Source organism: Labrus bergylta, chromosome 12 (assembly GCF_963930695.1).
Source record: "Labrus bergylta chromosome 12, fLabBer1.1, whole genome shotgun sequence".
In the NCBI taxonomy this organism is placed as follows: domain Eukaryota; kingdom Metazoa; phylum Chordata; class Actinopteri; order Labriformes; family Labridae; genus Labrus; species Labrus bergylta.
This window is the reverse complement of record NC_089206.1, coordinates 20,902,082-20,923,962: the sequence shown is the minus strand read 5'-3', so window position 1 is coordinate 20,923,962 and position 21,881 is coordinate 20,902,082. Positions and strand designations below refer to the sequence as shown.

The 21,881-nt window shown below is 45.9% G+C and overlaps 2 protein-coding genes across 7 annotated transcripts in view; both read left to right on the top strand.

Annotated features, from left to right (window-relative positions):
• The window catches only part of plch2a (phospholipase C, eta 2a), a 162,960-nt gene extending 155,631 nt beyond the window's left edge, over positions 1 to 7,329 (top strand). For 4 of the 6 annotated variants that reach the window (XM_065961558.1, XM_065961560.1, XM_065961559.1 and 1 more), the window contains 2 exons: positions 1,898 to 2,273; positions 4,713 to 7,329. In XM_065961558.1, coding sequence (XP_065817630.1) covers positions 1,898 to 2,273; positions 4,713 to 6,328 — 1,992 coding nt within the window. In that variant the 3' untranslated portion in view covers positions 6,329 to 7,329. Of the gene's footprint in view, positions 1 to 1,897; positions 2,274 to 4,112; positions 4,142 to 4,712 lie in introns of all 6 variants that reach the window. The other 2 variants (XM_065961561.1, XM_065961562.1) reach the window with 2 other exon arrangements.
• Positions 7,330 to 10,082: 2,753 nt separating this feature from the next.
• On the top strand, positions 10,083 to 17,696 carry si:ch211-251b21.1 (uncharacterized protein LOC571720 homolog). The gene is made up of 10 exons (XM_065961589.1): positions 10,083 to 10,238; positions 10,340 to 10,412; positions 13,466 to 13,497; positions 14,360 to 14,539; positions 15,224 to 15,447; positions 15,974 to 16,071; positions 16,193 to 16,410; positions 16,518 to 16,737; positions 16,862 to 17,112; positions 17,227 to 17,696. Exons 2-10 carry the CDS (start codon positions 10,352 to 10,354, stop codon positions 17,326 to 17,328), a joined length of 1,386 nt encoding a protein of 461 aa, XP_065817661.1. The 5' UTR covers positions 10,083 to 10,238; positions 10,340 to 10,351; the 3' UTR covers positions 17,329 to 17,696.
• The last annotated feature ends 4,185 nt before the right edge of the window (positions 17,697 to 21,881 follow it).

Genomic DNA, 21,881 nt, shown 5'->3' with positions numbered 1-21,881 from the left:
GTAGATCCAATGTCAGAAAGCTGCTCAGTCACAGAGAGGGACGCTGAAGACAGAGAGCGAGTCAGGACGTCCGGCACGCTGCGGTGCCTCTGCTCTGCTGCTTTCTGCTGAGAGCATGTTTTCCTCTGAACTCAGGAGTTTTTACTGCACTGCAGGGGGATTCAGTTCCTCCTCTCTCAGGACATTTACTCCTCTTCTCATCTCCCCCACACTTCTTGAAATATTTTGTTTCTTTTCCACCTCAGGTTTTTCTTTCTTGGCCGTTGTTGTCAGGTCACTGTTTTACTTTTTGAGTTTGTCTTTTATACTTTTCTTGTTTGTTTTTTTTATCCTGACATTTTTTGGTTTATTGTAGACGTGTCTGAAATGGAAAATGTGTTTTTTTTAATGTGATGTTTTCTAGAGCATGACTCCATTGTTGTGATCACATAAAAATGCAAAGGCCAAAAAAAGTACAGTAAAGTGTTTCCCATCCATAGACGATTAACAAGGCGGGCTGCGCAGGAATACTTATGGCCGCCCAGGTTTAATTCCCGTTCTTTTCTTGTTCACTACATAAAGTCACTCGAGCGAGTAAAGAGCACGCTGACCGTACGTCTCATTTTAAAGCCGTAGCTTCTCATGCTGTTGTTTTAATTATTTTCTGCAGCTGCAGTGATTGTAGTGATACACATCATCATCAGTAAGCTTGTTAATGTACTTCAGCGTCTCTGTACTACTGGTAAATATTATCTAAAATACACAATAAACAAAGCTGTGTAATGAGGCAAGGTGTGGGAGGAAGGAAGGACGGAAGCAAGGAGAGAGGAGCCGGTGGGCTAGGTGGTGTGTGCGTTAATGACTTCAGAGTGATCCAGTAGTTTTTCTTTTTCTACTCAGTCTTTTCTTTTCTTTCTGTCTTTTTCTTTTGACTTTCTCTTTCCCTGTTCAAAGACGAGTTAACACTCGTTGTTTGGATCTACTTCTTCTCTCACCGTGTTCAAACGTTTGATTGACAGATGTTTTCTGCTTGTGTCATGTGATGCCTCGTCCCACTGAGGCTCCGTTGTCATATTGTCCTTCATAGTGACACACACCGTCATCACCTCTCCACCCTCATCGTTTCTGACCCCGTCTTTGTGACCTTTGACCTTCACCGTGCAGCACTGCAACGCACAGAAAATGTCCAAACAGTGTTTTTTCTTTTTTTGTGTGACAGTCAGGTTTACAGTTTCAACACCAGCTTCACATCTTTATATCGGATTGACAGAAACATTCTTTTAAGCAATGTGGATTCTTTTAGACATCATCAAAAATTCAACGAGATAAAGCCTCATGATTTAAATGCAGTGTTTGCTTATAGAAAAATGAACCTGTAAGGAAAAATGACAGGTCTCTTTGTGACTGCAGTGTTAATTAAAATAACTCTTTCTGTTGTTTTGCTGCAAAAGAAGTGAATTTTTTTTTTTCCTAGCTGTGATTGTGATCACTGTGTTCATCTTCAGAAGGTGTTCCCTGTATGTAAAGCTCGAACACCTCCAGGCATGTCTTCCCCTCACTAATCATTTCCCACTGGGAGCAGAGCTGCTTTGTACACATGTGTTGACTCTCTAACTGTCTAACAGGCTAACTTGTACTTCCACCAAAGCAGCAATATCACTGAATGATCGTGTCTAAGAGTGATCATTCCCATGTGATACTGCTGGACATTTTATTCAAGTGAATATTGATGGATTTCTTGAATTTTTAAGCATGCTCTCTATTCATAAACTGCCCATATAATATTCCATTAATGCAGCGTGAATCTATGCTACCTGCATTATGACAAACATTGTTTTCATGTCACCCTAACATGACCTAATCGTCTGGTTTGTAATGGTTGGTTGTGTGTTTGACGATGATGTTCTGTTTGTTTCAGGCCAGAGCGGTCAGCGGCATAAAAGGGCTGTTTCACAGAAACCCAAAGCAGGCTTCCCTAGACAGCCATGCTGCTGCACAGCACAGCCGTAAGCACCCGTTCGGCGCCCACCTCCTGCGCCGCACTGCCAGTGCACCCACCAAAGGCCAGCCCAAAATCAAGAAGGGCTTCCCAGAAATCGACACCAAAGACTACAGCTCAGAGGGCGCGAGTGAGGAGCGAGAGTCTGAGGACCGGGACAAGGCCTCTGCTGCCGCCTCTCACCAGACCACAACACCACAACACCGCAGCAGGGACTCGCTGGCATCGCATCAAGCCAAGGGCCCCTGGGACCGTCCTGACACCAATGGGGCTTTTCACCCTGAGGAGGGTAAAGGTAAGAGCCCTCTTTTTGCTCAGCGACGGCCCATGAGCGAGCCTCTGAAACGGGCCAGTCGCCTCAGATTTCATGACCCGCTTGACATGAAGCCCGGCGTGTTCGCCCGCGTCGCACTGAACAGCTCAGGCAAGGTGGGGATGTCCTCCAACTGCATTACATGTGTGCTCGGCACCAAGGAGAGTCCAGAGGCGGAGAGGAAGTGCCAGGTTAAAGAAAACCCGGCATGTAAGTCCAAAATGTCAGAAGGGGAGAAACAGGAGAGAAGTAGCCGCTCCTCATCTGCAAAAAAACAAGTTAAGCCCGAGTCTGTCGCCCAGCCGCAGCCCCTCACCGTCCAGTCCGAGTCTCAGCAGACTCCTCCGCTACCCATGTCATGCTTTGAAACCCAGTTTGAGTATTCGCCCCAGGCTCTCCTCAGACCGGTCCCCTTCCAAAGAACCAGAGCCAGACAAACTCTGGGAGCCCAGCACATGCGCCCTCAGCCCGACAGCTCACAGAGGAACAGCCGCTCCTGCAGCGTTCCCCGCAGACGCTCCACAAACACCGTCACACCAGCGCCCGGCCTCACACCAGACTGCAGGAGCAACCTCCGCTGGCAGCAGGCCACGCCCCCCAACTACGGCTCCGTTTGTGGCTCGGGGCTCGCCCTGCTCACTAACAGCACCGACGGTCTGTCGCTCAGTGACAGCAGCAGCTGTGACAGCTTCTGCAGTCTGAGCAGCTTGGAGTCTCCTCCTATGCTGCCTCCCCGCTCTGTCCTCGACAGCCGTAAGAGGGCGGTGGGCACCCTGCAGCGGGAGATGAACGCCCTGTTCGCCCAGAAAATGGAAGAGTTGCGCCATAAGTCCCCCATGTTCTTCTCCGGTAAGAAGGATTAGATGCTGAATCAGCAGTGAACCCGTAGTAGCTGTAGTGGGACTCCTTCACTGTAGACTCCCTGTTAGCCTCCAGACCAGGAGCGTTTGGTAGCCTCAGAATCCCTCCCCCCTCCTAAATGAAACCCACCTCGTCATCCTGTGTCCCCGGTAGTTTGCTGAAAAAACGTCCACCATAATAAGCTTCTTTGCGTTGTCACCCACTAGAGTATCGTTCTAGATTTTCTAGCTTTCATCCAAACATTTCAACTCTTCACTTTTCAATGAACTGATTTTAACTTTCTTCTCTGTGCCGTAAAACACCTGCACCCGATACCACCCCCCCGTGCTACACAGACGAAAGAAGTGGTAAGTTCCAACCTAAAGAGGACAGCACTACTTGTAGCTTAAATGTGTTATTTGGATGAAGATTATCTCAAGAAACATAGAACCCTAAACTCAGAGCTGGAAACCTCTAGCATGATGTGAAGTACATTACACTGAGTTATGAGAGTTCACAAAGTTTCCTGTAAACTCAGAAACATTCAAATGAAGCAATGAGTCTTAAACAATCTTGACAAATTGACATTCAAAAGTTGACTGAACGAGGGGAGTCACAAGGCTCTGACGTCCAGCTGAAGACCTCTTCCTCCTTCACATGATTTGAGGGGAGTCCAGCTCCACTCCCCTGTCAGCCCTCCTCAGTATATCATGTGATGTTCTCAGGAGTTTAACTGTGCATGTGTGGGGAGTTGATCTGTTATGTCATAAGATGCTTTCTCCCTAATGTTTAAGGTAACTGTCTTTTCTTTCCTTTCAGTGTAAAAATGAATGCTCTGATGTTTGTTCTCATGTCAAATCTTAAGATGCTTCTCTGTCCTTTTAAGCTTTGTCCTCGCCCCGGTTCTCCCTCTTTCTTCCCGGTTTTGCTAAACTCCTTTTTTCCTCTCTGTCCCTTTTTGCACGCCTTCTCTGTTCCTAGTGCAGAATTGAGGGGATGACCAGAGCCAGGTAAAACCGCTGACTGCATGCAATCCTTAAACTTCATCCTGTCAGACTTTCACCATCTCTCTGTCTCACCCACCTGCTTCTCTCATGGTCCATATCTGTCTCACCGCTGGGGGGGAGTCTGAAAAACATATTCTGCTTCATTTTCACATTAAAAAAAATGCATTTGTTAAAGTAAAGAGAGCACCATGCACGACGTAGATATTTACAATTTGTCACAATCACTGGCCTTTAAAATGTTGTTTTCTCCATGGTTAAACCAATGTACTGTTAGTGTTATTTAAAGGAGATCTATTCTGCTCGTCCATATTTAAATACATGTGTATAACGTTGCTAAACCTGAGCTCCAAAAAGAAACTGCAAAATGCAAACATTGTAAAGCACATGCATAAAATGAATCAGCTGTAGCATTACAAACATATATTTAAGGGCCACAGGAGCAAGTAATTAACCTTCTTTAGAAAAAGAAAGGAGGCTAAATCCTGGTATCATGGCGCACTTATATAGAGCAAGCAGATCAGATGAGCTCAGACTGCATTGATGATAAATGTCTTTGTCGTCCCTCTCCCCACAGACTCTTCCTCAGTGCAGGAACCAGCTCCCTCTCCTCCATTTCTTGCACTAAACTCTGAAGAGGCCAGAAAGCCACGATTCATCCGCTCTGTCTCCACTCCAGAAGAAAGCTTGTCTCCCCATCACTCCTCATCTTCACCACCGTCCTCGTCATCCTCAGCAATAAAATCAGACTCCCCGTTGGCCCTCCCTTCCAACGGGGTGGCAGACAAGGTGATCAGAGACTTTAAGGAACCGTCTATCCTTTCTAGAACAACAGATTCCCCCCTCAAGAACCCCACCGAGAAAACTGTTCCATCACAGTGCAGTCAAGAAGCCCAGGCCAACAGAAGCCCCCCCTCACTGATGGAGCACACCCAAAACCAGAGCGAGGACCGAGAAGCTCTGACAGAGAAGAAAAATGATCCAGCAGAGTTAAAGTCCAGCAGCAGAACAGAGCCTCCGGCTGCAGCAGCAAAGACAGCCCAGGCCAGGAGAGCGCTTTTCAGCAACCTGCCAACACACATACCAGTAAGAAGAACAAAGAGCGAGGGTCAAGTTCTGGTCGCTGTAGCATCAGACCATCAGGTCCAGTCAGCAGTACCAGAGGTCTGCATGGACGCTACCATGAACGACCGCCTGTGGAGCAAGTTAGAGCCGGACAGCCACAGAGACAGCATGTCCTCGTCCTCCAGTATCTCCTCCAGTGACACAGTCATCGACCTGTCCCTGCCTAACCTGGCCAGGAAGAGCCTGCCCGCCGCCGCCAGCGGCGCCTTCGACCCCCCCTGGGTCAACTGTCGTCACTCAGCGTTGGTCTCCTACGACACCCTGCGAGTCAGCAAGAGCAAGTCCAACCCCAACCTTCAACAAAGTGAGTGTGATGAGGATGAGCTGAAGCCCCGCCCCCTGCAGCCCCCGCAGGAGGCTTCTTTGGACTCCCCCGGGAGACTGACTCAGAGGAGGCACACCTGGAGCCGGCTCTACATGGAGGGGCTGAAGCAGTCAGCGTCCAGCAGACCGTCCACCGCAGCAGCTGCAGTTCAAACATCTGCAGCCTCCATGTCCAAGAGCCTCGGTGACCTGACCTCCGACGACATCTCCTGTAACTTTGACAGCAAGTACCGCAGCATCAGCCGCAGCTTCATCGTCAGGCCCGCCAGAGACCAGCTCCGCAGGGGCAGCCCGCGGAAACCACGGCCGCCCAGCGACCTCACAGAACAACTACGGCGGCTGACCGATGTGGAGCCCTTGACGGCCAGCGACTTCAACAAAACCCGAGCTGCAGAGCCCCAGGAGGAGCCGGAGGAGGAGACCCTGGTGAGGAGGACTTCCTCCAGGAGCCAGAGCCGGGTGCGCTACATCGCCAACAGGGCTAAGAAGGCCCAGGAGAGGCAGAGGCTCCAGGGCCTGGTCCAGGGCAGGAGTGCTAGCTTTAGCCTCTCTGGTAGTGGGAGTGTTGGCAGCCCCATCGAGGAGCGGGGGAACCCTGAAGGGGCGTGCTGCGTGGCCCGGAGTCCCTGCAGCAGCCAGGACCTGCTGAGTCAGCTCGCCCCCCACGACGCCCCCTCCCCGAGACAGTCCCATTCCTCCCCAGACCCTGAAAACAGTGAAGTCTTTTTCATGCTCAAACTCTAAGAACTGGCTGACTTGGAACTGAGCGTGAGAGACACAGCGAGAAACTTGTTTTGGAATACAGTCACATGTTTTTTTTTTCTTTTTTTAGAAAATGTTGCAAATCCAGCAGAAAATCTCTGAGAACTGGTTCTAACAGCCGAGTGTTTCCACATCGTCACATCCCTTCTTTTTTAACCTGAGCACTCCTGAAGCTCCGTCATCTGTCTGCACATAACCTTAGATAACTGCCAGAATGTATTTAGTCGACCCTGGAGCTTTTAAATAGATGTTTACGTTGACTCTCCTTCACTCTCATGTCAAAGTCTTTTTTTTTTTTTTACTTGACTTGAGCACACGGTAGCATCGATCGCAACTTAGAGAGCACAATTTTAAATGACCCATTTCTTTTTTTAAATTCTTTTATCTGAGTTATAACAATGAGATGCTTTATAATCAGCGGATCCATCCACGAGCAATACTTTGAAAAAGATGGCATGCGATCACATCAACCATAATGTACAGTTTGTTGCTTCAAGCTACGGCTTCTCGTGTCCTCGCTGAAGAATTAAAAAGGAATATTTCCACATGCAGGACAAAAGATCCTCATTCTTAGTACTCCATGTGTAGTGTTTATGTTGTAATTGGACCAAACTGCCAACATTCTGCTCTGTGGCATGTCACAGCACTGAGCTCCTCTTCATGCTGACTTTAGTCTTTTTTAGTCCACTGCATGTCTATGATGCACTGTAATGTTTGTCCTGACGCTGTGCTTTGTTACTAAAAAACTTTTTACATGATTTGTTAATAGTCCAAACTTCTGATGATCACGTCTGAAACTCCGTGTTCTCATTGGTCAGTGGTACAAACACAAGATGGAGATGATCCGTACCGAAGCACGTTTACTCGTCGGCCTGCTGTCATGTTTGCACTGCCATGCCAGTTTGTTTGTGCAACATTTTTTGGGGGCAATATTTAATTCAAACTGTGTAATTATGACCTGAATAAATCTCAAATGAATATTATTGCTCGTTTCACAGCTCATTTCTTCTCTTGAACACTTAATCTGTCAGCAGCCGTGTGAGCACTGAGACAAAGAGGGCCAGTTAAAGTGAGCCTCACACAAGCTGACATGTAAAGGCCTCTTGGCCTTGGTTTTGGCAGACTCCGCTCGGACTCTAATTATGGACTCTGCTTGGGTCTGTGTTTACCAGCCGTCACCTCTCCCAACCTTTTTGGAGAAAAAAAAAAACCAGACCCCCTGCAGGAACAGAGAATGTTCCAGGACAAAGAGTTGACGAGACGACGAGCTCACCCAGTCATTAAAGGAGAGAAAAACATCTTTTCAAGGTCGCTTACCACCCAGGTTCTTCTTCTGTTAGGCTTTCATTTAGACTTTCTAAGAACGTTGGAGTAAAATAAAGTCATACTTATGCAGGTTTTTTGTATTTATTCCATGAAAATGTGTACAAGTATTCAATCGTTCCCTGAAAACAAAGATCTTTGCAAAATTTGAACCCCCTTCCAAACAGCTCTCACACACGGGGAACAACACTAAGCAGCATTAGTGAATGATTCATTCATACCTGTAGGGGAGCCAGTGAAGTTCTGTTGGTATCAGCTTACTCTAACAACATTATAATACTGATCAATCCTGCCAAACAACACTTCCTTATACCAACAGAGGAGAGAATAAAACAAAACTTTAGCATCAGCCTCTCACTGATGAATATGGACGTCTGCACAAATGTTTCCAGTGAACTAACTTAAGAAACTCTGCAGAAAACATTCAAGTTTGTCCAGCAGAGCACCCGTAATCTGCCAAACCATCAGCGCTCTTTGCAGCTTCTTCTCCAGCTTTATTTCAAGAATTCAATATTTTAAATCCAAAGACGAGAACAACAACAAACATTATAAACACCTTTTACACTTGCATAAAACTTTTCGGGGTGAGCTGCATCTGTGAACCCGATCAGGAGAATTCACCTAGAGCCAGTGGGAGGGGGTGGTGACCTTTATTCCCTGTGATCGCTGCACAACCATAGACTATCTGCACGCCACCTCTACCATCTCTGTGCTCTAATGAACCTGCTGCTGCATGTTTCCTGTTCTCCAGTATGTTCTTCTCCACTCTTTAATTCACACTGAGATTCTCTTTAACTACACGTAGCATTGATAAAAAGACAAATACTCTCATTATAGCCTCGTATAGAGGACTTCAGGAGACCGTCCGCCCCCCCCTCCTGTCTGACAGGGATAGTTTCCCTCTGTGAGGTGCATGTGTGAACAACCAGGTCAGGAGAATATTAGGAGAAATTCCTTGAGAAATTTTCAGGAGTGCATGTGTGAAAACAGCTCAAGAGGTTTAAATGGAGGTCGATCTTTGGAGCTAAAACATTTTATTGAACCCTGAAAGTCAAACCTTGAGCTGTCTTTTGCATATGTGTAAGCATTCCAGCAAAGCAGACAGTGGTATGAACTTCATGCATTAGTTTGACTTGCTTTGATAATGTTCCTTTGTCCTGTCTTGTTCTTTTAGAGCAGCTGCATGAGAGCCTTTGCAGAGTGACTTCGGTGTAAAATCAGCACACAAGCCAGATTTACAAAACCTGTTTTTTATGACAGCTTTGGTAAAGATCCCAGACAGGTTTGACTTTAACCCTTTAATCTGAGAAAAACAAAAACATCCCAGTGTGTTCTCTCTGGACTCGTCTGATTCGTCAGTCCGAGCCTGGGCTTTCTTACGGCCACCTCTGGCGCTCCGTCACACACTGCCGGGCCTCTTCCTCGACTCTGTGAGACTTTGTGAAGCGCGACATGCTCATTTTAGCGCCACAGACTCCTCTCCAGCCGGTACACAAACACAAAAGACGACTTCATTAGGATTCTGAGAGAAGCCCCCGAGTCCCTCTTGAAGCCGTATTTATCCGGACAGTTTGGCACGGCTTGGCCTCTCATCTGCAACCTCCAGGCCCCGTCCAGCACTTCAGGCCTGAGAGAATGTTTTTGTCTCACAGAGTGAATGCGGCCCCTCCTTCCTAGATGAAATCGCTGCTTGTTTTTGAAGGGTTTGTGCAGATAAACCAGGGCAGGGTTGGTAGACTGACGGTGAAACCTGAAGGGACTTTTTGCAGGAAAATAACCAAAACTAGATCTAACTTCCAGATTTAAATCAACGTAGATAAGAAATAATTTCTTATTGATGTTCTTCAATCCAAGGAAGAGGAACATCGCTTGTTTTGGCTGTTTTCTGTAATTGCCCCCGTGAGCTCCGACTGTTAAGAACAGCTGAAACAATCTGATGTTTTGTCTTTACATTACGCTCTCTGACATATTTTAAGGAGTCCCTCAGGATTACAAATGCACTCCGGAACAAAGCTTCTTCCCCCATACTCCCCTGGACCTCCGATCCATCCAACTGTAAGCTCATTACACTCCCACTCCCCCCAACCCAAACCCCACCCCTGTAACTCCCTCCCTGTAAGATCCTCTTATGTAATCTTACAAAAACAAGTGCAGCAACTGTCAGGTCCTGAAACACACCAACTGACCCCAAAAACGTAGCACAATAAATGATGCTTTGTTCATGAAGATTATATCATTTCTTGTTATACGATGGACCGCAGGGAGGAGGAAAAAATCTAAATCTTTCAAACGTGCCTGAACTTGAAGATGTTGCAATAATCTTTCCTGGGAATAAATCTGACTGTAATCATTTATTATCTTCTATCTAAAACCTCTGCCCGACGATCACAAGTTCAGTCTCGTTTGAGGTTCATATCTCCTCCCCCCCATGTGCTCCCCCATATAAACCCCACTACATTGTTCTGCACACAACCCGTCCCTCACTTCAGTCTGCACACTTGTAGTGATTTTCTTCCACAAGTTTCTGGTGTCGAGGTTTTTCATCCACGCTGCAGCTGAAGAAGCTGAGGTAAGGACGCTTTTGTTCTCCATCAAAGTGTGTCACATATTTAATCAAGTATCATTTAAATAATCATGTTTAAAGAAAAGTATTCATCCATCATTTCTCAGGTTTGTGTCAACATGAGAAGCAGCTTGTCTCTGGTGTTCTGCGTGGCCGCTCTGACTGCATGGCTCGCTGCAGGTAAGGCTGAAACTCTGCATCACATGGGGCTTTATGTGGATTCAATTCAGTTTTTCAAGCAGGATTCTTGTTTTTTTTGTTGCAGAACAAACCCTTTATTAATTACCTGCTGAACTGTTTAAACATGAAATGCACATTTTGACTCGACCTCGCCTCCCTCGGCTCTGTCTATATCGGAGATAAACACTGTCATCTCGTATTTATTTTAAAGGCCAAAAAAGGTTCATCTTTGAGTTTCAGTTCTGCAAACTTCTGCAAAGAAGAGCTGCTGTGATGGGGAAAAAAAATCATCTCTGTGATTTCAGACTTGTCCCTTAAACCAAAGAACAATGTTTCCTTTGCATATTGTCCTGTATGCACCCTGTGTGTATCTGTAATAAGATGACTGACAGGTAAAAGTAGATGACCTGCTGTAACACAAGTCTGTCGGTTGGACTCAAATCAATCTTTGCAAATCTGAATTCTTATACTGTGCAAAGTTTAATGTCACAAAAAGGTAAAACACTAAATAAACCCTTCTGACCTGAACTGAAGTGTCACTCACTTTGAGAAGTCGTTTTTTTCATGCTTTTATTGATTACTTTAATTTGACCTGAAATGCATCACTGGAACCTTTTTGTTTCTGCGGCTTCTTCTATCCTCTTGGTTGTGTTTTACACAATGCCAACATCACTCTGATAATCTGAGGGATTTCAGTCTGCACAGAAGCGTGATTATGACTTCACACCAGTCTTAGCAGCTTTCCTGCAGCGTGGTTTAATCGTTCAGAATGTTGGATTTATGTTCTAATGGACAATGCTGCACTGCTCTGTATCTGTCTGGTACCGGGGTTCAGGAAGCAGCGTTCTCTACAGAGTTTATGTCGTGTCCAAATCTGTCCAATAACATGTCCCTGCATAGCTCCTCCCCTCTCTCCCTGCCTACCTGAGCACACTCTGCATGTGCTCTTGTTTGGGTTGTGAATGTTTCACCTCCATACTTTCAAACTGCAGTTTACTGTCGCTGATTACTCCATAACTGCCGTAACTAAGTGTAACGTGGTTGTCAGACACAGAGCGACCTGTAGATGTTATTAAACACTGTACCTTTAAGACCACAGTCCTTCAGAATGTGAAGAAGCCAATGTCCACAATTAAGACTTTGATTACGTTAATTATTGCAGAATTTAGCAGAGCAAAGCTTACAGCTCCAAAATGTCATTAATTGTCGATTGAATCAAGTTCAAAATGATTAAAATCTCAAAACCTGATTGTCTACCGGGCTGCTTTTGAAGGGTCAGCTTATTTGAAATGAGTGCATGTGCAGAGAGCACGCTGGTAGACAGGCAGGTAAATCCTCCAATACCTGTAAGATGATTGGACAGATTTATTTCAGCCTTCAACTGACACAGTTACTGATTGCTTTCAAGATGCGATTAAGTAGGCAGATCCCAAATTAAATGTCTTCTTCAGTCTCTCAGTTATCATTCGGCCGATGGGATGATCCCTTCCTCCGGGGCAGGCCTGTCCCTGCTGGCTGTCTGCAGAGTCAAAGCTCTGTGGGCTCTGGCTGACCCATGAGACCGGGGTCATGCTCCCAAATCATTGGTCACATTAGACTGTCTCCCTCCGCCGGCCCTGCTGGACAACTGGAGTCCTTACAAAGCACAGAGGGGGCGTCGTCCTCTGTGGCAGCGTCCCATTTCTCACCAGTGGAGGGGCTGCTGCCGTGCTGCGGTCCAGAAAGCACTGTGATAAATCAATTAATCGTTGAGGGGTGGGGGAGGGGGCCGTGAACTGACAGGCATCTCCGCACATCGTAGGTCCTGCCATCCTCTCTGGAGGGGGCTGATGGGATGTCATGGGCTTTATATGACCCCACCGGGGCCTGCTTTTGTCAACAAATGCAGTTATAATGAACTTGCACCCCTGGCACCTCCGCTCTGCCCCCCCCTCCTTTCTCTGAGCGACCCTGGCAGGGCATGTTAGGGCCTGCTGGACATGCTGGGAATGCCATTGGTCACAGTTATACCAAAAAGAAAACAACTCTGGATGTCAGGGGTAATGTGTGGGAGTGGGTGGGGGGTGGGAGGGGGGTCATCCCCTGCTTTGGCTACTTGATGGACAGAGGATTGAAGGATAATGGTGAAACCAAAGACTGTTTAAATATTGGACGTAGCCAATATGATGTCACCCATTGGTTTAGCAACTGCCTTTTGGAAGCTATGAGTTTCAAATGTTGGCCGCTGCCATGTTGGTTGTTCTAGAGCCAGAAGTGACCATATATGGAGGAGAGGGTGGAGCTAGGGAGATGAGGTGTTAGCAAACACCAAGCTATGTGGCTAATTCATTAGCTTTCAAATAAACTGGTTAATGACTGATAAATCTGTGTGTGATTGCAGCTGATCACTGTTGTTTACTTTTCACTCCTGTCACTCGAAGAGGCCACGCCCCCTAATTCTACATCACTTTAAGCCTTAATATGATGTAAACAGGTGAGTAGTATAAACATTCAGACAGTACAGTTGTCATAAAGAGACCCAAACTGTTTTTGTACCAGGCTGTAAACATGTTTATTTTAACATGGGGCTCTATGGGGACTGACTCACTGCAGGAGACAGACTCTAGTGGACACTGGAGGAACTGCCATTTTTGGCACATTTATAAGAACCAGGAGGTTAGCTTTTGAGTGAAAAACATCTTTTATAGATGGTCCCTGCTTTGATCCCCTCAACAGGGGCCCAGTTTGAACCTAAGACTCTTTTCTCCAAGTCTCCTGAAAAACAGGCGACAACAACGCTGCCTTTGTCCTCCGCTGGCTGTTTGGCTTATTTACTGCGGCGGCTGAGAGAAAAACACATGAAGGGACTGAAAGAAACAAAATACTTCATTAGGTTTCAGCAGGGGCGCTCTGCACATAAGTCTGCAGACATCAAACCAAACCACTAATCAGCCAAAGAACTGGCTCAGACCAAATCCTCTCTCATCTGTGCTGATATTCATGCTTGATTATGTTAACTCACTGAGTTACAACATCCAGAATTTATTGTGCTTGTTTTTTTTTTTCCATTCCAGATGCCAAGGAGTTATCCATCACCACCATAAAGGTATTCTTTCTCTGTCTGTCTTTAGTGTAGAAGGCCAGGGTGGCGGCGGCGTCCAACAGCTGTGAAGCTGTCATTATGGCTCAATCAAGTCTTTGTGAAGAAGAAAAGGTCTCGTTTTTTAATCAGCCATCATTTCTGACCATTTCTAAGAACTTTTACAGAACTAAAGAAAGTCTTAAAGGTAAAAAAAAACAAAAACAGAAAGTCTAGTGATCAGACGAGATGGTTAGTCATTTAGAGAATCAACCTTCTAGTACAACAGCAACACCTGTTGGTTTGTCGTCATATCAAACCTAGCAAACCGAGGGAAACCAAAACGGCCGTGTGGGGGGTCTTAAAACCGCCTACCTTCTCTGGTCCAAACAAATCCAGATCATTCAGGACCAGAATCTAAAGTTAGAAGGAGGACATTACTGGCTGCTGCATTGTTGTCAGAGAAGCCAGCACTTCAACATAGCATGTTTCCTTAATGTCTGATCATATAGTAAGGTACCTTTATCATCTCACTCACTACAGGTCTCACTGATTGGACCTTTAAGAACAACAAAACATCTTTTAACTCAGAGAGCTATCTGTCATTTCTACAGTTCTACAAATGACTATGAGGCTGTCCATCCTGTGAACTCTGTGCTCTACAGTCCGTCAAGTTTTTTAAACCTTTTTCCACATTTAAATTCAAGCATAGTTCAGTTATTAAGATTTAATGTAAAATATTCCACCCAGATGCATCTGTTGATTACTGAATCCATTTGATCTTTTCTAAAATACACAACCTCTTCATCTTCAAAGTGTTTTTATCACCTTTGCTGCTTCAGTGACCTCTGACCCTCCATTGTTAAAGTTGTTCTTCTGTCTTCCACAGGAGGATCCATACGCGATGAGTAAAGGCTCCGGGCTGGAGGGTTACTGTATCGACCTGATCTCTGAGCTCTCCAAGAAACTGGGCTTCAGGTACAAAACCCATCTGGTGAAGGACAACCGCTACGGAGCCATAGACCCCAGCGGGAACTGGAACGGCATGATCGGAGAGGTCATCAGGGGGGTAAGTTGCCATGCAGCTGTACAGTTCTAAACCCACTCTGATCCTGTGTTTGATCATGCCTATAAACCCCTCTATTTCAGCCCTACTCAGAATAGGCTGTTTCTGTGTCTGTACCTTTAAATATGTAAATGAGCTGTGTCCACGCCCCCTCTCTGGGTGTACTCGGTCTTTCTGGCGCCATACCCTATTGTTTACGGTGAGAAGGCAGACTCAGAGGGCAGAACAAACACCTAGCTGTGGGGGTGTCACCCACCTGGGGGAGGGGCTACTGCCCTTTGTGATGTCATGAAGGGTAAATCTCCAAACGGCCTGTTTGAGCACACATTTTCAGAAAAGTGGAGCAGGCAGAAGACGGAGAGGATGGACTTTACTCATGATTGGGGGTTTGTAGACAGACTAGAGACACATATTAGAGTTAGAGGAACATAGGGAAGTGGATTTAGCATCATATGTGACCTTTAAGGTGAATAAACAAGTAAACAATGACAAATAACAGATTTTCTTTCTGAATGGCATCTCTGGGCTTCCGTACTTCCCTTATCTATTTACATTATTATTGTTTACAAAGCAAATGCTGAAATACAAAGAAATCTAAAAGGAACACATCTGATGATTTCTGTCAAACATAAGTGATATGAACCTTAAAACATGTTTTCTCCTTTGTGTTTGTGTTCCCTCCATCAGGACGCGGACCTGGCCGTGGCCCCGCTGACCCTCACAGCGACCAGAGAGCAGTTTGTGGACATGACCACGCCCTTCATGCAGACGGGGATCGGCTTCATCCTGCGCAGCGACGCGGCCTCTGAGGAGAGCAGCTTCAGTCTGCTGTCTCCTTTCTCCACTGACATGTGGTTCGGTGTGCTCATCGCCTTTCTGCTCACGGGGGTCTGCATTTTCCTGGTTGGCAGGTAAGTGCAAATATCAACGTGTTCCTCACAAAACTCTCAGAATGCTCGTCATTTTTACAGAGTGGTAGGAACAGGGCCGAAGACACCTCAATAATGTCTCAGAGGGTTCAGGATCGTTTGATAGAAAAACACAAGACGGAGTTTGATGAGTTCTCAGAACGTCTGTGATAATGTGATTATTTTATAATTAATGACAGTCAAGTATGGCTGTATTTTATACATACATATTTGTGTGTGTGTGAAATATATAAATGAAGCATGCCTGGTGGTGCTGTGGTCAGCGCTGGAGGTTCCTGGTTTGAATCCTCATCTGACAGTCTCCTCTCTGTGTGGAGTCTGCATGTTGGTACTCCGGCTTCCTCCCAAACAGGAGAAAGTGGTATAGATAAATAAAATGAAATTGGGTCGGCCTGGTTGGTCCTTTGCACATCACTTTGAGTTTAAACACTTAAAAGCCCTAAAAGACGGTAATATCTGTTTTCTCTGTCACTTTGGTGGATGTTGTTCTGATGTTGTTTCTGTGCAGGATCAGTCCCTGTGAATGGTCAGAGACGGACTCAGAGCAGCACAGCTTCACTCTGCTGCACAGCTTCTGGTACATCACAGGAGCTCTGACTCTGCAAGGTGACACAACGGCGTGCTCTGAACCGAGCCGCACGCAGAGCACAAACACACTGCCCTCCTCCTTTTCTTTTAAATACTGTGCTTTTCAATTAAACCTTCACATTTGTCTGGCTCCTCTCAGGTGCCGGTCCTCACCCCAAAGCTCTGTCAGGACGACTCGTCAGCGCCATCTGGTGGCTGTTTGCTGTACTGCTGCTGGCCTGCTACTTCGGCAACCTGAACTCCATGCTGCACTCAAAGCAGAAGCATGTCTCCATCAAGAGCTTTGAGGACCTGGCCAACCAGGATGTGATCGAATACGGCACAGTGGAGGGGGGGTCCACCATGGGCTTCTTTAAGGCACGTTCAAACTTCTGACACAAAGCTTTCAGTCATCTCCGCTGCCTCGTAAAGTCTGAGATCAGTTCATGAATGGACTGGAACTTAAAATAGTTTGCTTTCAACAGTCTTCCAACAACCCGGTGCACCGGCGGATCTACCAGAACATGGAACGTAAGAAGAGCTTCGCGGCCAGCATGGAGGAGGGGGTCCGCCGGACTCAGGAGGGGAACTTTGCCTTCATCGGGGAGGCGGTGTCTCTGGACCTGGCTGTGGCTCGTTACTGCACACTGACCCGCTCACAGGAAGTCATCGCCATGAGGGCGTACTCCATCGCTGCACCTCTGGGTGAGTTGTGATGATCTGTCAGGAGTTTTGTTGCCAGAGAATTCAGGATGTGTTTGAACAGGAAGTCATGTTGTCTTGTTTACAATGATAAGTTCCATCACACCCCGGTTCTTTGCTCCACCAGGTTCCCCTCTGGTTAAAAACTTGACCTTGGCCATCCTGAAGCTCAGCGAGTCCGGAGAGCTGACGTACCTGAGGGACAAGTGGTGGGCCAGCAGCTGTGTAGGCGCAGTCAGGACCCCCGCCTCAGAGGCCCTGCACTCCAACAACCTGCAGGGCCTCTTCCTCCTGCTGGGCCTGGGACTGGGAGTGGGACTCCTTCTGGCTCTGCTGGAGCTCCTGTCGAAAGCCCGAAACCAGGCCAAGGATGGCAAAGTAAGACGATACATGTATCTGTTTTACTTCAGTGTTAGCGTATCTGCTGCCACGCCCAAAGTTTAAAATCTGTGTCCTGATACTTTCTGATGTATTTCATTTTTTTCTTTTCAGAAATCCTGCTGCTCCGTGGTGACATCAGAGCTGAGCCGGCGCTTTGGCGGCAGAGGAGGAGAGAGCACAGAAGGGGAGAGCTCGGACAAAATGAAAGCCTGAAGTGAAAGTTTACATGTTAGCTGTCGATAAAAAAAAAATTAAAAAAAGCTTAGACTGTCTGTCCTGCTATGTAAACACACTATAGCTCTGGTGTTTAATTCATGTGTGTAGGTGTCTTTTAGGGTGTTCTGTACTCGCTTAGTGATGATACAAAAACATGAAGCAGATTTAGCTCCTCTCAAAGGGAAATAAACCTCAGTGCAGATTCTGATCAGGCACAGTAGTGGACTAGTGTAGCTGCTTGTTATCAGACATCAACAGTCACATGATCCCTCCTACTAACTTGTGTTCTGTCGACTTTTTCTTGAACTATAACTGTTTTCTACTTGATAATATATTATCAATAAATCCCCCAAATTCCCAAAACATCTTTGTGTCAGAGTGTAAAATACTTATTTTACTGTTTACTGTGTCAGGGTAGACCCGGAGCTCGCTGGAGGGTCTTTATATCTCGTCTGGCCTGGGAACGCCTCTGAACCCCCCAGGAGGAGCAGGAACACGTTGCTGGGGAGAGCGAGGTCTAGGTTGACATACTTTACCTGCTTCCACTGCGACCAAACCTCGGATAAACGGAAGAAAATGGATGGATGGATGTGCTGTTGTACATGTACATTAGATATTTAAATAGACGTAGTATGAGACACGATGACAGAAACAAAAAAGCATGACTGACGAGGTGCTTCCAGAAAAAAGAAATACTGCATCTTGTTATATTTGCACAGTTGAGAGCAGGAATTGTTTGTAAAAAACTCAAATTGAGCAGGTAGAGGAAGAAAGACTGAGATTATTACAGTACAGTTTGATGACGAGGCTGAACGATAACTGTTGAAAGCTGCGGTAACACAAACACACACACACTCCTGTAAATGTTTGTAACAGGGCAACAGGTCTGTTAGGAAGCTGTAAGGAGGGGTTCAAATCCAGGTGCTCACGTAGGTGAAGCTGTTAAGTCGGTGAAGAGGGAGCAGAAGGTAAATCAGGGCCAGGCAAAGGTTTTGGAGACCGCAGGAAAGAAGTCACAGATCGTTAACACAAATGTGGCAAGATGGAAGAGAATCTGAGCCACTGCAGAGATCCACAAGTAAATAACCAGGAAGTCAGTCTCCAGTGTTTTTTTTTCTTCAGAGAAACATCAAGCAGCCAACGGGAAAGACGAACAAACCAACATCTCAGACGTAGAACTTATAGTCAGGGACTGACGGCAAGCGTGATTTCCAGGATAACAACGAGGCAGACTGTTCCACAGGTCATGGCCTTTGAAATTAAAATAAGCCTCGCCCTGATTGGTTAACATTCTGGGAACAGAAAGGAAACCTGTCCTGGAGTATCTGAGGGGTCTGGATGCCTTGTAAGGGACTAGCAGGTAGCTGATAGGTATTTTGGGCCAAGACTATTAAGTGCTACTAAAGGGAGCAGGATTTTAAAAGTCTATCGTTTCACTCACAGGATGCCGGTGTACAGATCTGATGACTGGTGTGATGTGTGTGTTGGTGAGGAATCTGACAGCAGCGTTCTGTATGAGCTGCTGCTGGACCTGTGAAGACACAGCCATGATAATCAAACCTGCGAAAAACAAAAGCATGCACACATTTCTTTATTTCTTCTTTAAACAGAAATCCTTTGATTCTTTCTTTATTTTTAATGGTAAATAGGCTGATTCTGATTCTGTGAAAGTGGCTGAGTTCATAACTACACTGAGAGTTCTGGCTTGATCTGGAGACTCGGTCGACAAAAAGTTAATCAGTCCAATAAATATGTTCTGCCATGCAGCAGCATCTCGCATGGGGGAACAAAGGACAACCTGGCAAAGAGTGAGTGAACAGGAGAGACTTATATACTGGCTTCATTGTAGATGAGATGCAGCTGTGTGCACAGGTGAGAGGAGTGAGCAGATGATGAGATGGGCGGGGCCAATGGGCAGAGAGGAGCAGAGGTGAGGTTAGAGGAACATGAGTGAGGACAGTGGAAGAATGAAAAGAGGGGTTGTCATTACCTCTCAATAAAAAGTAGTGTAAAAACAGAGCAATGCTATTTGGGCAAAGAAAGAAGGCACGCTGTATTTGAGACTGAGAGGTCACTGAGGGATTGCATGGGATCTGGCAAAGATGGGAAAACACGAGGATGGACTCTGCAGAACCTGCAAACTGTAAGACCTATACTGATGGATTGTAACCTATACAAGCAGCCAACTATACACGGCTGTATCATTCACTGGAATACAAACAGAAACAGTACCTTTGGAACAACTATTAAATCCATCTGAACTCCAGACACAGATTGTGGAAGCAGTCCTGGACTTTATTTCCTCAACAGGATTATTCTTCTACAAATTAAAATATTTCAAAAAACGTACAGTACCAGGTCCCGACTGAGAGATGTGCCATCAGGCATCTAGTCTGCTGGAAATACAAAAGAAGAATTACCAAGTAAGGGCAGGTGAGCTGAGGAACAGAACTGTGACAAAATCTAAATGTCCTTAAAATAATGGCTGAGAGAGACTCAGTGATTCCACTTTAGACAAACACTTGGCAACACTTCCGAGTAAGAATTTCTTTTGATGGGCAGAAACGTTGAGCAGAAACAGGAGCTGGGTGGACAATCATCTGCCTTAAGTGATTATCTGCAAGTTTTAGGCCTTCAGACTCCTCTTTTTGTGATTGGTTCCAGCACATCAGGGTTGTGAAAACACGAGGGAAATGTGTTATTTGCAAATTGGATCTGAGCTACATTGGATGATTTTTACAGATGCTCCAACATCCAGCTGCTCTGTTTGGATTTTCATGACGACATTAGAGACAGGAAGAATGAGCTGCAGACGGGTCTCACAGTAAGTACTGATATTTTTCTTAATTTAAAGGAGTGTACCTTCCTGTTAAAGTCTGCAGGATGTGATGCAAGCTGTGTTTTCTGAAACAAATGCAGTGATGGACGTCATGTGAATCTGTGTTTTTAGACAGAATTAATGAACACAGAGTCGAACAAATCATCAGAAGCTGAATTAAAAGTTGATGGAAACATTGTATTCCAACAGAAAATATAGAAACTGAAGTACAGCTTGTCATGGAGCTCTTTGACCACTTGGAGGTGCTATTGGATTTCTGTTGGTGTGAGGCTCAGAGGGGGTTTCATTCATAGTGAATTCAGTGATCATCAGAGGAGTAGAAACACACACAGAGTCCTCTCAGTGTGCACGACGTCGACTCAAAGCAGACACACCACACAAAGACAGTTTCTGATCATCGACTCGATTTGTTTCTGTGCTGAAAAGTTTGAAAGTAAGAGAGTAAGGGAATGACTTGCGGGGAAAGGAGCTACAGGTCGGATTTGAACCCTGGTCGCCCGCTTGGAGGACTATAATCTCCATACATGGGGTGTGCGCTACCAGAGCCAAAACATCGACCTTTTCTAGTGAAGATGACGGATTATGGATTATTATTTTTGAACCAATTTGACTTCACAAAGATTGATTAGATCTTTAGTTTCACATTATTACACAAACCTACTAACATGCCAAACAACCAGCTGAGCCGCGACACCCAGGAAGACTAAAAATAAATCAACACCAGCTGAAACGCTGCACATTTAAATAAAATACAAGAATGACGCGGAGCTAAAAAAGATAGTCGCTCATCCACTTTTTAATAGTGCTATTGAACTGTTTCCACATCAACCCCCCCACTTCAGCAGCCTGACCATGTTTAGCAGACGGACTGCAGCACATTTCCTCTCAATAATCTGAACCGAAATGTTTTGGTATCAGATACTATTTTTCTTTTCTCGTCTTCTGACTACTCAACACGTTTTCACACTGCAGGTCACACCTACACATTCACACGCGGCCAACAAAGCAGCATGAGCAGCTTGGGGTTAAGTGTCTTACACACAAGAGAATATCAGACATGAACTGTCCGGCTGGGACTGGGGATCGAACCCCCGACCTCCCAGGTGAGAGACGACAGACTCCTCCACAGTAATCACACCAACTCAAATCTGATCTGAGAACACAGAAGATAACTATGAGCCTGATATGATCGATCCACCAGAATCCAGATGCAGTCACTGATCGACAACAGGCCATCAAACTAAAGAAGTGTGGGGGATGCCGGTAGACTTGCGGTCTGTGCACGCCACCCAAGTACAGAGGCTAAAGTCCCCCAAAGTGGTCTTCCCAGGTTCAAGAGAGAGGTGAATAAAGACCTTGACCCTGGTCCAAATCTTCACAGATCTAAAGCAAAGTAAGCACACGTTCTGAATGGTAAACATCCCAGGCTGAAGAGTTGATAAGCTCTGTTTAATACAAACATGAGTGTAATGTGTTTAAAATTAGCATTTAGCCACCACATGAGCATTAGCTGCAGACATCATCAGCATTCTCACACTCAGTGAGTCTGGATCTGTAAAAAACGTCCTCTGGCTATGTGAACGACCTGCACTTGAACCTGCTAATCAGCCTCAGGACTCATTGATTCAACTGAGGCTGGGGGGGGGGCATGAGAGAGACACTTGGAGAGGTAGAAAAAGAGCGGTATTGATCTGGTGGCAGGCAGCTCCTG

Excerpts from the sequence above, each read along its gene's own strand:
- si:ch211-251b21.1 (XM_065961589.1), top strand. The coding sequence starts at position 10,352 with ATGAGAAGCAGCTTGTCTCTGGTGTTCTGCGTGGCCGCTCTGACTGCA. Across the intron at positions 10,413-13,465 it reads GACTGCATGGCTCGCTGCAG|ATGCCAAGGAGTTATCCATC; the intron begins GTAAGGCTGAAA and ends TTTCCATTCCAG. Across the intron at positions 14,540-15,223 it reads TCGGAGAGGTCATCAGGGGG|GACGCGGACCTGGCCGTGGC; the intron begins GTAAGTTGCCAT and ends TCCCTCCATCAG.